Source organism: Oncorhynchus masou, chromosome 13 (assembly GCF_036934945.1).
Source record: "Oncorhynchus masou masou isolate Uvic2021 chromosome 13, UVic_Omas_1.1, whole genome shotgun sequence".
NCBI lineage: Eukaryota > Metazoa > Chordata > Actinopteri > Salmoniformes > Salmonidae > Oncorhynchus > Oncorhynchus masou.
The window spans coordinates 24993093-25009704 of record NC_088224.1 but is presented as its reverse complement, the minus strand read 5'-3'; the positions used below and the strand labels follow the sequence as shown (position 1 = coordinate 25009704).

General features: G+C 44.3%; 1 protein-coding gene across 1 annotated transcript; it reads left to right on the top strand.

Annotated features, from left to right (window-relative positions):
- Nucleotides 1–1292: 1292 nt before the first annotated feature.
- Nucleotides 1293–16372, top strand: LOC135551988 (SNF-related serine/threonine-protein kinase-like). The gene is made up of 8 exons (XM_064983317.1): nucleotides 1293–1550; nucleotides 3652–3987; nucleotides 5352–5570; nucleotides 5758–6004; nucleotides 9687–9828; nucleotides 12797–13009; nucleotides 13540–13674; nucleotides 13884–16372. Exons 2-8 carry the CDS (start codon nucleotides 3865–3867, stop codon nucleotides 15220–15222), a joined length of 2418 nt encoding a protein of 805 aa, XP_064839389.1. The 5' UTR covers nucleotides 1293–1550; nucleotides 3652–3864; the 3' UTR covers nucleotides 15223–16372.
- The last annotated feature ends 240 nt before the right edge of the window (nucleotides 16373–16612 follow it).

Genomic DNA, 16612 nt, shown 5'->3' with positions numbered 1-16612 from the left:
TAGGGTTAGGGAAAATATGATTTTGAATGCATATCAATTTTAGGTCACCACAAGGATAGTAAAACATATACTGTGTGTGTGTGTGAGTCAAATCAAATTTTATTGGTCACACACATGGTTAGCAGATGTTATTGCGAGTGTAGCAAAATGTTTGTGCTTCTAGATCCGCCAGTGCAGTAATATCTAACAAGTAATCTAACAATTCCACAACAACTACCTAATACACACAAATCTAAGTAAAGGGATGGAATAAGAATATGTACATATAAATACATGGATAAGCAATGACCGAGCGGCTTAGGCAAGATGCAATAGATGGTATAAAATACAGTATATACATATCGAATGAGTAAAGTAGCATTAATAAAGTGTCGAGTATGTAGGCAACAGCCTCTGTTGGTGATGGCTGTTTAACAGTCTGATGGCCTTGAGATTGAAAATTAGCTTCTGTCTCTCGGTCCTAGCTTTGATGACCTCACCTTCTGAATGGTAGCGGGGTAAACAGGCAGTGGCTCGGGTGGTTGTGTCCTTGATGATCTTTATGGCCTTCCTGTCGCATGGGTGGTGTATGTGTCCTGGAGGGCAGGTAGTTTGCCCCCGGTGATACGTTGTGCAGACCACACCACCATCTGGAGAGCCCTGCGGTGTTGGGTGATGCAGTTGCCATACCAGGCGGTGATACAGCCTAACAGGATGCTCTCAATTGTGCATCTTTAAACTTTTGTGAAGGTTTAAGGTGACAAGCCAAATTTCTTCAGCCTCCTGAGGTTGAAGAGGCGCTGTTGCACCTTCTTCACCACACTGTCTGTGTGGGTGGACCACTTTTTGTCTGTGATATGTCCCCCGAGGAACTTTAAGTTTGTGTGTGTGTGTGTGAGAGAGTGAGGAGAGCAGAACAAGGAGGGCCCAGTAAGACCAACCCTTAGATGAGGCTCCTCTGCAATGTTGACTTTATCACCAAGGTTCCTCTGGCACAATGATGGCCAGGAATATTGGGAGTGGAGATGTTGAATGATTTCCACTTCTTCCTCCCTGCTCTTTCACTCTACACATACTCACACTGCACCTGCATAAAGCGCCTCTACAGTGATTACAGTGTTTTGGGCTAGTAGTTTCCCATTTTGTGTTTATTTGCATTGATATGAGGGTGCTCGAGTTTTTATTCGATATGTCGTGTGTGTGTGTCAATTTAAAAACAGAAATACATCTGGTGTGGTTTTATTTGTTGTTGATGTTTGCAGGTTTACGTACTTCTGACGTCAGAGATGACTAGAACCGATGCGCCCCAAAGCAGAGAGCGAGAGAGAACTGCTGCATCTATCAGATTCACACACGGAAGCTTTGAATTAGCCGCAGTTATTTTCAGTGCTCAATCTAACTAAATCTAGTGCTATTGACAAGGCTGAAGACGGATGTTATCAGAGCACATTGTACAGCCTAGTTGCCTAATCGACGGTCGTTCTTCGAGGCAGTCTGCATTGAATGACTTATAACGAATGAACGCAGCGGGAAGGTCAGAATTAGCCTACATTGCAACTCACCGCAGCGCGGTAAGTCAACTAAATAACGTAACCGTCCACACACAGGTAGCCTATAGGCTCTTTATGTATTTGCTTTTAGTGGCGTCCTTATGTTTTGTATCTGCCAAACAAGCCCATTAGCCTATACTGTGTAGGCTATTAAAATTATACTGTACCTTTATTTGTGTATCAACACTGCGCTTGCCTACCTCGCCAATGCCATTGAAAAGCCATGGCTTTGCGGGTTTCTTTGTCGGTAACAAATAGCATTCACCATATAGCTTTGACAGCCTGTCACATTTTGGATGAGGAAGAAAGGGTTGACACATGCGTTGTCCTGTGTTGACATGAACACTGTGCCATAAAGGTCCAGACCTCTTGGCAGAGTGACACACTCAGATAGCCTACAGGGAGGCCAGATATTTTGTCCCCAAAATATAGTCACTTATCTCAATTATTTAGTCTTCCAAAAATAGTAGCTAGGGTTCTGCAGTTGTTGTTTGTCCGCTTTGTAATGCCAGGCCAGGGTTGTTGATTTTTCTTCTGCCATATCCTACTTAAATAAGAAAAACAATAATGATTAAATATTAGTAATAAATCATTATTAATAATGCAGTTATTATACAGTGAACAAAACATATAAACGCAAAATGTAAAGTGTTGGTCCCATGTTTCATGAGCTGAAATAAAAGGTCCCAAAATGTTCCACACAAAAAGCTTATTTCTCTCAAATCATGTGCACACGTTTATTTACATCCCTGTTAGTGAGCATTTATCATTTGCCAAGATAATCCATCCACCTGACAGGTGTGGCATATCAAGAAGCTGATTAAACAGCATGATCATTACACAGGTGCACCTTGTGCTGGGGACAATAACAGGCAACTCTAAAATGTGCAGTTTTGTCACACAGCACAATGCCTCAGATGTCTCAAGTTTTGAGGGAGCATGCAATTGGCATGTTGACTGCAGGAATGTCCACCAGAGCTGTTGCCAGATAATTTCATGTTAATTTCTCTACCATAAGCCGCCTCCAACATCGTTTTAAAGAATTTGGCAGTACGTCCAACCGTCCTCAGAACCGCAGACCAATGTGTATGGCGTCGTATGGGTGAGCGGTTTGCTGATGTCAACGTTGTGAACAGAGTGCCCCATGGTGGTGGTGGAGTTATGGTATGAGCAGGCAAAAGATACAGACAACGAACACAATAGCATTTTATCGATAGCAATTTGAATGGACAGGGATATCCTGACGAGATCCTGAGGCCCATTGGCATGCCATTCATCTGCCTCCATCACTTCATGTTTCAGTAAGATAATGCATGGCCCCATGTTAGAAGGATCTGTACACAATTCCTGGAAGCTGAAGATGTCCCAGTTCTTCCATGGCCTGTATACTCACCAGACATGTCACCCATTAAGCATGATCCTCTGGATCAATTTAATTGACTGATTTCTTTATATGAAGTGTAACTCTGTAAAATCTTTGAAATTGTTGCATGTTGCATTTATATTTTTGTTTCAGTATATATTTGCTGACATTGTGGAGAATGGTTGAAGTGTCTATTGGAAATGTAGACCCTGACCCTTCACAGTACAGTGTGTCACAGTTGTGCTTACAGGGTAATCAATACACACTACTGGAACAGTTATACAACATCCTGCCTGCCCTACTAATTGCCTGCCTGTCTGGTTGGAATGTGTCCTCACATTGAGGTAGCCTTGCCCTACCCAGGGCAGGGTTAGGGTTCATACCAGTAGTCTGAAATGTCCTTTCTTCCCTTGCCCAGTTCATCTGAACTGATCTGAGAATGTGAATGCAAAAAGGTGGATACGTGCACACACACGGACACACCTGAATAGTCACCTTTTAGGAATGTTCTTGGGAGCAGTTCGGTCATGTCTCTGTGGTTCTTGGCACCAGAGCAGGAATTCCTGCAAGGGGAACATTTCGCCTATCTGGAAGAAGTATTGTATAATCAGACATATGCGTGTGTGTGCCTAAACCTTCTCTATGGTGGTTGGAATGGTTCCTATGTGTGTGAAAATGATCAACTCTCTTTCTCCCCTGTCTTCCCACCCCCTTCCTCCCTCTCTCCCCCTCAACCCGCACTTTCTTTCACTCTCACAGGGCTGGAACGCAGACTGCACCATGAGTTCCAATTCACTAGCAGAAGACTGATCTAAGATCAGAATCTAAAGCCAAATTCATCATACGGCGGTAGAGGTCTCCCGTAGGCACAGATCCAGGATCAGTTCACCGTCCCAACTATCCAGACTCTAAAATGCAAAACTGATCTTATATCAGCATATAGGGCCAACTTCATCCCAATCCCCAGCCGCCATGGCAGGGTTCAAGAGGGGTCACGATGGGAAGATCGCTGGGCTCTACGACCTGGACAAGACGTTGGGACGAGGACACTTTGCCGTGGTCAAACTAGCACGCCACGTCTTCACGGGAGAAAAGGTAGCTTGTCTGTCTGCCTGGTCTTTTCAAATCAAATTTGATTTGTCACATACACATGGTTAGCAGATGTTAATGCGAGTGTAGCGAAATGCTTGTGCTTCTAGTTCCGACAACGCAGTAATAACGAGTAATCTAACCTAACAATTCCACAACTACTACCTTATACACACAAGTGTAAAGGGATAAAGAATATGTACATAAAGATATATGAATGAGTGATGGTACAGAACGGCATAGGCAAGATGCAGTAGATGGTATAGAGTACAGTATATACATATGAGATGAGTAATGTAGGGTATATAAACATAAAGGGGCATAGTTTAAAGTGGCTAGTGATACAATGTATTACATAAATATGGCAAGATGCAGCAGTTTAAATGAGTACAGTATATACATATACAAATGAGATGAGTAATGTAGTGTATGTAAACATTATATTAAGTGGCATTGTTTAAAGTGGCTAGTGATACATTTTTACATCAATTTCCATCAATTCCATTATTAAAGTGGCTGGAGTTGAGTCAGTATGTTGGTAGCAGCCACTCAATGTTAGTGGTGGCTGTTTAACAGTCTGATGGGCCTTGAGATAGAAGCTGATTTTCAGTCACTCGGTCCCTGCTTTGATGCACCTGTACTGACCTCGCCTTCTCGATGATAGCGGGGTGAACAGTCAGTGGCTCGGGTGGTTGTTGTCCTTGATGATCTTTATGGCCTTCCTGTGACATCGAGTGGTGTAGGTGTCCTGGAGGGCAGGTAGTTTGCCCCCGGTGATGCGTTGTGCAGACCTCACTACCCTCTGGAGAGCCTTACGGTTGTGGGCGGAGCAGTTGCCGATACAGCCCGACGGGATGCTCTCAATTGTGCATCTGTAGAAGTTTGTGAGTGCTTTTGGTGACAAGCCAAATTTCTTCAGCCTCCTGAGGTTGAAGAGGCGCTGCTGCACCTTCTTCACAATGCTGTCTGTGTGGGTGGACCAATTAAGTTTGTCTGTGATGTGTACGCTGAGGAACTTAACTTACTACCCTCTCCACTACTGTCCGGTCGATGGGGATAGGGGGGTGCTCCCTCTGCTGTTTCCTGAAGTCCACAATCATCTCCTTTGTTTTGTTGACGTTGAGTGTGAGGTTATTTTCCTGACTGGGAAGATACTGCATTTCTGGTCCAGAGGGAATACTACTGGTTCTAAATGTTTCTACTGGCAGTAAATTGATTGATTAATGTAAAGTAATTGATTGGCTAGCAATCCTGTAATTATTATTCCATATCAAGGTGACACTTAAGTTCAGACTGGACCTTGTAGCCAATGGCTATATGTCCTAGGAGAAGGATGAAGAACATGACAATAATCATTATTTCCACTCCAGGTAGCTGTGAAGGTGATCGATAAGTCCAGACTGGACCCAGTAGCCAGAGCTCACCTGTTCCAGGAGGTCAGGTGTATGAAGCTGGTGCAACACCCCAACGTGGTGCGTCTGTATGAGGTCATCGACACGCAGACTAAGCTCTACCTAATCCTGGAGCTGGGTGATGGAGGGGACATGTACGACTGCATCATGAAGCACGACGGAGGACTCACAGAAGAGGTGTGTGGTGGGTGGGGGAGTGTGTGGGTTTGGAGGGGTGTGTGTGTGTGTGTGTAAAAAGGACCTGTGTGTGTGTGTGTGTGTAATGAAAAAGGACTACAGCAGCATTGTAAACACCCTACCTATAAAAACATAATATCATGATCATCATCACTAAAGCTGAAGATGTCTTAACTCCTCCCTCCAGGTGGCGAAGCGTTACTTTGCCCAGATCGTCCATGCCATCTCCTACTGCCACCAGCTCCATGTGGTGCACCGTGACCTGAAGCCAGAGAACGTGGTGTTTTTTGAGAAGCAGGGCCTGGTCAAGCTCACTGATTTTGGCTTCAGCAACAAGTTTCAGCCAGGGGAGAACCTGGCCACCTCCTGTGGCTCTCTGGCCTACTCTGCTCCAGAGATACTGCTGGGAGATGAATATGACGCACCCGCTGTGGGTGAGTGTCTGTTGGGGGAACTGTGTTTGTGTTGGGGGGAGGGAAGGAGGGTGTGTGTGTGTGTGTAGGAGTGTGTCTGTATTTGTATGTATGAAGGGACTGATTTCAGACTGGCTTGTTGTGATTTATCAACAGTGGCAGGTTGTTATTGCAATCTTTACTTCAGAAAGATTTGAGACATACTGCCTTTTCTGTGTGGTGCTGTGATTTCTCTGTCTTTCTCTCCATCTCTCTCGCACTCTCTTTCTCGCTCGATTTCTGTCTTTCTTTGCGTGTGTGTGCGCACGCGCGTGTGTGTTAAACTCTCCAGAATCCATAGTCCAGTGTGTGTTCTTCCCAGTGGGAAAAGTGCATACAGTCCTCTATCTGTCCCAGGTGAACTGCTAGATCCTCTAACAGACCAGGCTAATAATGACCCTTACATGTAGTTGGCTTTTGGATCAATTCCATTTCAAAGTCAATACAGTTAGGAAGTATACTGAAATTCCAAGACCATTTTTTTTCTAATCGAAAATGTGGAATTGGGATTTCTGTTTACTTCCTGTATTGACTGAATTGGTCCCAATAGAATGGACCCCAATCTTGCTTGGCAGACAAACTGGGACACTTTCACAACTATCAGACTACTAACGACAGAGGTGATGCAGAGGGTAGTGCCTTAGCTGGTTATAGTATTAATAAATTAATATTAATATCACTTTATTGGGGCGGCAGGTAGCCTAGTGCAGGTAGCCTAGTGGTTAGAGCATTGGGTCAGTAATCGAAAGGTTGCTGGATCGAATCCCTGAGCTGATAAGGTAAAAATCTGTCGTTCTGCCCCTGAACAAGGCAGTTAACCCACTGTTCCCCGGTTGGCCATCATTGTAAAAGAAGAATTTGTTCTTAACTTAGTTAAATAAAGGTTAAATAAAAAAATATTGGTAAACACAAGGTCCAACCTAAATGTTACTTTAGCTTTCAACCCAACCCCTTTGAAAGACACACATGCAGAGGTTGGAACCCAAATGATTTTCTAATTGTTTCGTTCTGAACAGAACCATTTATTTTTTTGTTCCGTTCCGCTGTTCCGACCAGCAAAATAAAGTTCTGAACCGGTTCGAACCCAAAAACGAGTAACAATTTATTGTAACGGCTGTTGGAAGGAGAGGACCAAGGTGCAGCGTGGTATGTGTCCATATTTATTTAATGAACACTGAAATAACAAAAAATAACAAAGCAAACGACCGAAACAGTTCTGGCTGGTGCAGACACACAACAGCAAACAACTACCCACAAATCATAGTGGGAAAGCAGGCTACCTAAGTATGGTTCTCATTCAGAGACAACGATCGACAGCTGCCTCTGATTGGGAACCATACCAGGCCAAACACAGAAATACAAAACCTAGAACAAAAACATAGAATGCCCACCCCAACTCACGCCCTGACCAAACTAAAACAGACATAAAAAAGGAACTAAGGTAATTTATATTGTGACATTCGGTTCCTTTTTAAACCTCGGAAATATATATATATATATATATTTTTTTTACATTTAGCTTGACATGAAATAACTTCACCAATCAGTGCGGATAGAGAAGCTTGCTATGGAGCGGGCATGCTATTTACATGCATTGGACAGACAAGTGTCGGGCACGAGATGCGACTGAAACTTTGCGGGTGGGGAGGGAGAGGGTGGAAAAGCAAGGTTGGCTTGAAGCGCTGAGCCTCTTGTTGTTTTGACACTTAAGTTCAGACTGGACCTTGTAGCCAGAGGCTATTATCTGAATTAGGCCCACAAAGTTATACCTACGGAGGAGCGGCTTCTATGAAAGAACTTTGAATGTCTTTGAACTTCAAAGAGTTTGCATAGCTAACGTTGGAACAGAGCTAGCTAACTATGCTTTTTAAAATAACGATTCTGTTCCGGAACAGTATAGATCACTTTCGTTCTAGGATCTGATCCCTGAACCAGTTCCAACTCCTGATACATATACAGGTTTTGGAGAGAGGTGCGCCAGACTTTCCCCGTCGGACCCGGGATTCAAACCGCCAACCCTCTGGTTGCTCGCACGCCTCTCTAACTTCTAGGCAACTATCCGGTCTATATCTCACTCTATCTATTATCTTCTGAATGGAGAAGAGGTAGATAACAGCTCCCAAATCAAATATCAATACACAATGAAATTGGTTTCTACACCATTAATGTGTTTCTCCTAGCACCTCTGGTGTAATGACACCTCACAGAGGGACTAAGTGATGGATATAAAATGAAAAAGAAAGAGGGAAAACAAGAGGGGGAGGGGAGAGACTGAAAGGGGAAGAAAGAGTGCGAGAAGAGAGAGACAAAGGGAATCAGTATTCATCCCCTGCACCCAGAGGCCAAGGCTTCAGACCCAGAAAGAAAGAAAGAAATAAAGAGAAAAAGAAAGAAAGAGAGGGAGTATTTCACATTTTTCTGACTGAGTGGAGACGCAGGGCCAGTTTCTGTCTTGCTCTCTATTTTATCCTTCTCTTTTGTGCTGAGCAGATGATCCGATTTGTGTTTGTAGTTGCTGACGCCTCTGGTTATGTGTGTGTGCTGTTGATATCACTCAGCAATGCGGTGATTGCTGAATGTAGCCCATCTGGCAGAGGTTGAGGGATGTCTAAGGAAATGGTAGGGGCACTGATTGTTATGGGGAGAGGGTTGTATCTTAACACCAGGCCTGTAATAGAGGATGCAGAGGGTGTTACATCACATAGCTGTCTCACTAATAGCAGTTCTATAGCTAATAAGAGAGACACTGTGACAGGCTCTCTTTTAAATATGTATCCAAGAAACTGTCAGCCAGATGGTTTATAAATAAAGTTATCCAGAGGCTGTCAGCCCACGGGTTTATAAATAAAGTTATCCAGGAAGTTGTTTGCCCTATGACAAGGTAATGAGGGACTGGGGGCACGGTTGCTAGAATACCTGGTGACGTGAAAACAGGCGATAGCAATGTTTTGTTGTCCTCTCTTACTGCAGTGTGTGTGTAGATAGTTGTTCTGTTAATGGTTGTTCGGAATAAGAGAACTGTTTCATGTAACATGACGTGTGTTAGAGACATTGAAGGATGAACATAAACCCACTTTGTGTGTGTGTGCCTGCATGTGTGTTGGTTCTTATGTGTGTGGGCGTGTATCCATGCATGAGCGGAACGTTAATGTGTGTGTGTTTGTGTGTCTCTGTGTGTGTGTGGTCAGGCAGATGCCCTAGGCCAGTGTGTGTATTTATGGAAGTGTCCTGGTCAGATGATTCATGCTTCTTCTGAGTAGAAGCAGGTTGTTCTTATGTAGGTCAGTGGAAGAAAAAAAAACAATACCATGCATCTCTTTCTTAGTCTTTCTGTATTTCTCCCTCAATCTTTTTTCCCTCTTTCTCTGTCTGTCTTTCTTACTCTCACCCGTCCTTTCTCTCTCTAAATGTTTCACAAGTGAAATGTAGCTGTAGCTATACACCTTTCTCCAGGTATATGAAGGACCAATAAGAGGGGCTAACCTCTCTCTCTCTCTCTCTCTCTCTCTCTCTCTCTCTCTCTCTCTCTCTCTCTCTCTCTGTAGATATCTGGAGTCTGGGGGTGATTCTGTTCATGTTGGTGTATATGAAGGACCAATAAGAGGGGCTAACCTCTCTCTCTCTCTCTCTCTCTCTCTCTCTCTCTCTCTCTCTCTCTCTGTAGATATCTGGAGTCTGGGGGTGATTCTGTTCATGTTGGTGTGTGGCCATCCACCCTTTCAGGAGGCCAACGACAGTGAGACCCTCACCATGATCATGGACTGTAAATATACAGTAGCATCACACATCTCCTCAGCCTGCAGAGAGTGAGTCACACACATGCACGTACAGACACACTCCATTTGAAAGTACTCTGTAGCTGCTGCATATTTCATGCCCATAGATGTGTGAAGAGCGAGAGTGGAGAGCAGAGGGGATGAGAGGAGAGAGGGAACGTGGAGAGCAGAGGGGATGAGAGGAGAGAGGGAATGTGGAGAGCAGAGGGGATGAGAGGAGAGAGGGAACGTGGAGAGCAGAGGGGATGAGAGGAGAGAGGGAACGTGGAGAGAGAGAGGCATAGTATAAAAAGACAGTATCTCTCCTCTCCCTCTGCAGTAGTACCCCAGCCCCAGCCCCAATGCTGTGTTAAGTTGAGTGTATCTCTGATGTTTCCATTAAAACATCAGGCTATTTTTAACATTGTTCTGCTGCTGCTGTATTGAACAACAGCTCTCTGCTGTGTGTGTGTGTGTGTGTGTGTGTGTGTGTGTGTGTGTGTGTGTGTGTGTGTGTGTGTGTGTGTGTGTGTGTGTGTGTGTGTGTGTGTGTGTGTGTGTGTGTGTGTGTGTGTGTGTGTGTGTGTGTGTGTGTGTGTGTGTGTGTGTTCAGATGGCTTCTGACTAGGCTAGTCCTCATTATACATATCACACCATCGCCAGGCTAGCCCTGTCAGGGGTAGACATATCCGAGATGCAAAGCCGCTATTTATTAAAGAAGAACTGACAACTTTTTAGCAACATGAAATCTTATTCAAATCTGTTCATATATATCCCCACAAAGAATGTCAGCTTTTTTATATATACTTTCGGATAATCGAGAACTTGAAAATGACCATATCTAAGTGTTCATAAGTTCATGTTTGGGAATGATGTGTATATATAGTAAGGCATTTGTGAAAATTAGATATATAGCGTGCAATATAGCGTGGGAAAGCGGCCGTGCGTTTGGACAATTAAGACACTGCAGTAAATAAAACCTAATAAAAACATCTGTCTTGTCCAGGACCGGAGTCTACGCAGACCGGTGCGTCATAGCCAATCAGAGCTACAGTAGGCCTATATGCAAATAAGCCATTTGGCACTCTTGCCTGTCATAATTCACTTTGAACTGGACTGTGTGTTTACAGGCAGTAGGACCTGCCATCATTCACTTTGAACTGGACTGTGTGTTTACAGGCAGTAGGACCTGCCATCATTCACTTTGAACTGGACTGTGTGTTTACAGGCAGTAGCAACAGCGCGACTTTAGATCATTAGAACACATTCACCAACAGCCAGAAAATACACCTGAATGGATTTCTGCAATTATGTAAATAACACAGGAGTCCTACTACATTTGGGAACTTCACAGTCCTATCCGATCAAACAACCATGAAAAGGTAGACTCTCTCCTCTGTTACCTATGCACATCAACAACACCAAGATCAACAACTAATACTAGCCAGAGTGAGATGAGCTCAAATCTAACGAGGGAACATTAGATAACCCCCCTCAAACTGCTTCAGCTAGTTGTCTGTCAAAATTGCACTGATAAACGATGGGGAATAGTAGCCTGCTCGTCCTTCTGCAGTTTGCAGACAACTGAATGGGAACTTGCCTGCCTGCCCTGTTGTTCAAGTTCAGCATAGCAAGCTATCACATTTCTTGCTAGCTAACCTGCATCTCTAGCTGTAGCTACCAAAAAACAATATGAGGGGGAACAGTCGGTCACTCTCCAATGACATGACATTCTCCCGGCAGCTAGCTACCTAGCTAATGTTAGGCTCCATGTTTTTTAGGTTGCTAAATAAATAGCTAGCTACATAAATAGATACACTATCCCAGGGGTGTCAAACTCAATCAGCACACCTATGTACATATGATGCTGTATATAGCATTTTAACATATAAAAACAAATCATGTTTGTCCAGCCTTTGCTGCTATGTTTGCAGATGTGCATAATATGGTGCGACCTTAATAAAAAAGTATTTAACTCCAAATAACAAAAACGAAGCAATAGGTTGTTGTAACGTTCAAACTTAAAACATGTTTTTAATTTGTTTTGCATTGCATGGATCACCGTTGCGGTTGAATGCAGTATTGCTGTATGGTGCTCTCAAAATGTATCGTCGTTGAGTAGCCAGCCTAGACTACTGCTCAAATGTTTCTATAATAGACCTACATGTTTGTCCTTTGGATGGTGTTTTGTTGCAGGTTTTGTTATTTGGTTATTCATTGTCGAGCTTTAAAAACCAAAGCCAGACTGCAATATTTTAATAGTCTAGCTAGGAATGTGACGTGTCTGTTCACTTTCCCTCAACTGCACACTGTAAACGGGACACACGAAAGCAGCGCAATTGACGTTGAATTCACTGATGTAAGCGCTTCAGGCTGTAATTTCATAAAGTAGATGACTCAAATGTTGACTCATTTATAATCGCTTGTGTTTGACACATGTGCACTAGCTTATTAGCCACGTTATGATTAACTTGTGATCGTTGCCCTTGATATTTTGATTGTATTGATGTTCCCAGCCTTAATTACATTCGTCCGTTTTAGTCCAAAATATTAAGTCATTGAAACTGAAACAGTGCATTCTGAATGGGTGGAAGCAGCAAACAATGTAAAAGGCCATCAGTGATTTACAACCTGACTGCAATATTTTTTGGACTACCAAGAAATGGATTGGTGAATTATATTATTCATGCATTGAACTGCATCAATCTATTCTGCCAACAATGCCTTACCATACTTCAATTATTTTTTGGTCAAATAGAACCTATTATAAAGTTGGTTTTGAAGCATAAACTGGGAATTTTATATTTTTGACTAATTTTACGATTGTCTGTTTCATTCATATCTGCAAAGTAATTAAAACGCTGCCAGTTCCACTTTAAGCCTTGTATTAAGATTTGATTTAACCTCTATAGTTACTATGGTAACCGAAATGTAATAATGAAATTACCATAATTAATTAACTGCACCTTCATCTCCCTCACTCCTCTCTATCTTTCCATCTCTCCTTCTCTCTCTCTAGTCTGATTGACTGTATGCTGCAGAGAGACCCTAAGAGGCGGGCCACTGTGGAGCTGATCCAGGGCCATGATTGGCTGCAGGGAGTCGACCCCTCCCCTGCCACCAAGCTGACCACACCCCTGGTGTCGTACAGGAGCCTATCAGAGGAGGAGCACGGCAGTATCATCCAACGAATGGCACTAGGTGGCATCGCAGACAGGGACACAGTCACAGAGTAAGACACGCACACACACAAAATGAACGTACTGTAATTCTACAAAGGCCTCTCATTTCCATTTCTGTTCACACAGTCCTGTCATTAGGTTGTGATGATCATTATTAGTGACTGTCCTGTCATTAGCTTCTGGTAATGATGATTATTAGTGACTGTCCAGTATCGCTGTCCTCTCGCATCACTATGCCAGCTGGCGTGACGCTAAATTGCTTCCCCACTGTCGTCATCAGCTTATTTATCATTAGCAGCCCTCTGAGCGCCTGTTCTGCAGCTGGTGTCGCATTAAATTGATTCCCCACCCCTGTCTTCTCCGTTGGACTGACAGCAGTCATCGCTGTTTCAGTTCTGATCTGCTTGTGTGTGTGTGTGAGATTAGTGAGGGTAGCTAGTAGTTATGGTAATCTAGTATATAAAGTATGTTCTGAACGTGTCCTCTCTCTCTCTCTCTTTCTCTCTGCCTTTCTTTCTCTCTACCTTTCTGTCTCTCTCTTTCTCATTCTCCCTCCCACTCACCTCCCCTCTATCTCTAGAGCCTTGGAGTCTGACCAGTATAACCACATCACAGCTACATATTTCCTGCTGGCAGAGAGGATACTGAGGGAGAAACAGGAGAGAGATCAGAACAACCACACATGGTCCAGCCCCAGCCACAAGGCCCAGTTCAGGTACTGAAAATATAAACACACACACACACTCACACTCACACACAACGCAGAATGTTGTGGGCTGTGTTTCTGTCAGTCTGCACTGCACTCAACCCAAGGGGGGGTGCTGCTGTCACAGTAAATAAACAAGTAGAGACAGAGAGGGAGGGAGCTGCCACAGTAAATGTTGTTAAAACTCTCTGCTCCCTCTCTGCTTTAACCCTCTTCAGGCAGTCTTGGCCCACCAGAGTGGATGTGCACCAGGACATGGGGGACGGTTTGGGGGGTACCCTCATCTCCCACCCAGGGGGCCCCCAGTCTCCCGCCCGCAGTGCTGAGAGCCTGGTCCACCACGGACCCAGACCCAAAACATCCCTACTGGAACTCAACCACAGACGGTTGGACAATAACACACAACCCACACACACTCTGACCCACCAGGCTGATGACACACACACTACAAACAAAGCACTCCCTCCTGTCGGTTCAAACAGAGAGCACCAGGACAGGGGCCTCCGGCCTCCAGTCAAGCCCCACTCCATCCCCCTCAGGCTGGGCTCCCTGGCCTCCCCCACCCCCTCTAAACCACGGAGCCCTAGCCTCTTCAGCCTAGATGAGGAGGAGGAAGATGAGGACGAGGAGGATTCGTCTCCCTCGGTTCTCCCTTCTCAGGTGGTTCTCCGGCATAATGTTGCCTCATCTTCATCCTCCCCTTCCTCTGTCTCTAACCGACTGACTTCTCGTAAGAGTGCACCCGTCCTCAACCAGATACACGAGGAGGAAGGAGAGGAGGAGGAAGTAGAGAAGGATGACAAGGAGAAGGAAGGAATGCTAGAAGGAAAGAAGTGTGTGTTCAAGCCAGAACAAGCTTTCCTCAGCCTCCACAGTGGGATATTGACGTCGTCAGGTGTGTCGTCCCCAGCAACAGTTACCAAGGTGGCAACAGTTGCCATGGCGTCTCCCACCTCAGAGAGGAGAGATGACAATGACTCTGTGAGCCAGCGGAGACCTGACATGGACACGACAGGACCAAGACAAGGAAGACCTAGCTTTTCCAGTGGTGGGGGAGACAGAGGAAGAGAAAGCCCCTCTGCTGATAGTACAGGGGCGGGACTAGGCTCGGCCAAAGCAGCCAGCGGATTGGTGGAGAGCTTGAAACTGATGAGCCTATGCCTGAGCTCCCAGTTCCACAGCCTGACAGCTGGGGGAGGAGGGGTAAGGGGGGGGAGCTTGGACCACCAGGACCAGCCAGTGTGGAGGATGTGTATGGGGGGCTCTACCGGCAGCCTGGATAAGGTCTCTCTCCTGGGGGGTCCGTCGCCCGGAGGGACCCACCACCTCCAGCACCACCCCCTTGACCACTTCGCTGACCCACAGTTCGAGGCCCCGTCCTCGGGCACACTGAGGCTGAGTGAGCTGGACCTGGCCAGGGAGCATCACCAGAACCTGAAGAACAGAGTGCTACAGATGCCTCTCAGTGATAAGACTATGTCAGTCAATATACACAGGAGCCCCAAAGAGGGTCTGCTCTGTCCCCCTTCACCGCACAGCTGCTGCCAAGTCATATAGACCACATCTATCATCCTCTCCACCCCCCCACCCCCCCTTCATGCGGTGGAACAACATACTTATAGTTGCACAATGACAATCTTTAGTTCATCCATGTTTTTAGACAATCCTATTTCAGTTATTTTAATGCTGACTGAAAATACGTGGGGACATGACCTCGTGTTGTAAATGAAATGAGAAGTTTAAAAGATAATCTCATATTAACCATCAGGGCATCTGCTGTAATTGATTGAAATGCAGTCTGTTACAACTACATTATATGGCATCTCTTCACACACTCTCCATTCGTGACTCTGTAAATATGTTTAAATACAAAGTAGTACTTTAGTAGTACAGTACTTCTATTAGCAGTGCTTCCAGTAGAGCTGTGATGAGTTCTAGACAGACCCTGACCACTATCAGGGTTGGGCTCAATGCCATTTAAATTCAGTCAATTCAGACAGAATTTTGTCATAAAGAAAAATTGAGGAAAATTGGACTTGGAATTTCAGTTTACTTCCTTATTTGACTGAATTGAAATTGAATTGACCCCAACCCTGACCACTACAACCCTGTAGAGTGTTCCAAGACATTAACAGAATCACCCCTGCAAGTGTTGCTCTGTTGTGATGGTGTTTGGCATATTCTTGTGCGATATCTAACTATCTAAGTATGTAGATGCCAGTGCATGTGTTCTATTGTACAAGACGACCTCTCGAGTTTAAACATCCACCTAGGGACTGTTCCAGGAAGCAGGATCAATGATTTAGCCAGCTAACTGTCCTAAATATTCTAAAATAACTTATTTTCCTGAAATATAGATTTGAAATTAGCATGGTGTAATTGACTTGACAACCAACAACAGTTTAGCTTTCAAAATGAACCAGAAAAATTAAGATATATATATATCTGACTGTTTTTAAAGTTAGCCGGCTAAATGAATGACACTGCTTTCTAGAACACCCTACCTGTACTGCACTATGACACTGTAATGGCCTAAAACTATGTCACTCCGCCTCACACAACAAATTGTACATCAACAACAACCACAACAATATATATTCCAATAGATATGTATTGAGCCTAATGTGCTGTACTGTATGTATATGGTAATGTATAAAAATAAACTGATGTGAATAAGAATTATGTTAATTTTGTTATGTTTCTTTCTTGTTTCTGTAACAGGGGTGAATATTATTCGCTTCCTTGCTCACCCTTCCTCAACCAGGAGTGATCTTACTTCCTCTGCCTCGCTAACATACGTCACCGACCACTTGACAATGTCTTGGCCAGTTGTGCCACTGAGAAGGTATCGAGTAGAGACATTTTAAGTTGGAAAGTGAGGTTTGCGTTACAATATAACTGTTACATTTGGATGTTTTCTTGTGTTGGGTTGGTGTTTTAATCTTTG

Bases quoted from the DNA above. Each gene is read 5' to 3' on its own strand.
- LOC135551988 (XM_064983317.1), top strand. From the start codon at position 3,865: ATGGCAGGGTTCAAGAGGGGTCACGATGGGAAGATCGCTGGGCTCTAC. The intron at 3,988-5,351 runs GTAGCTTGTCTG...TTTCCACTCCAG, and splicing joins ACGTCTTCACGGGAGAAAAG to GTAGCTGTGAAGGTGATCGA. The intron at 5,571-5,757 runs GTGTGTGGTGGG...TCCTCCCTCCAG, and splicing joins ACGGAGGACTCACAGAAGAG to GTGGCGAAGCGTTACTTTGC.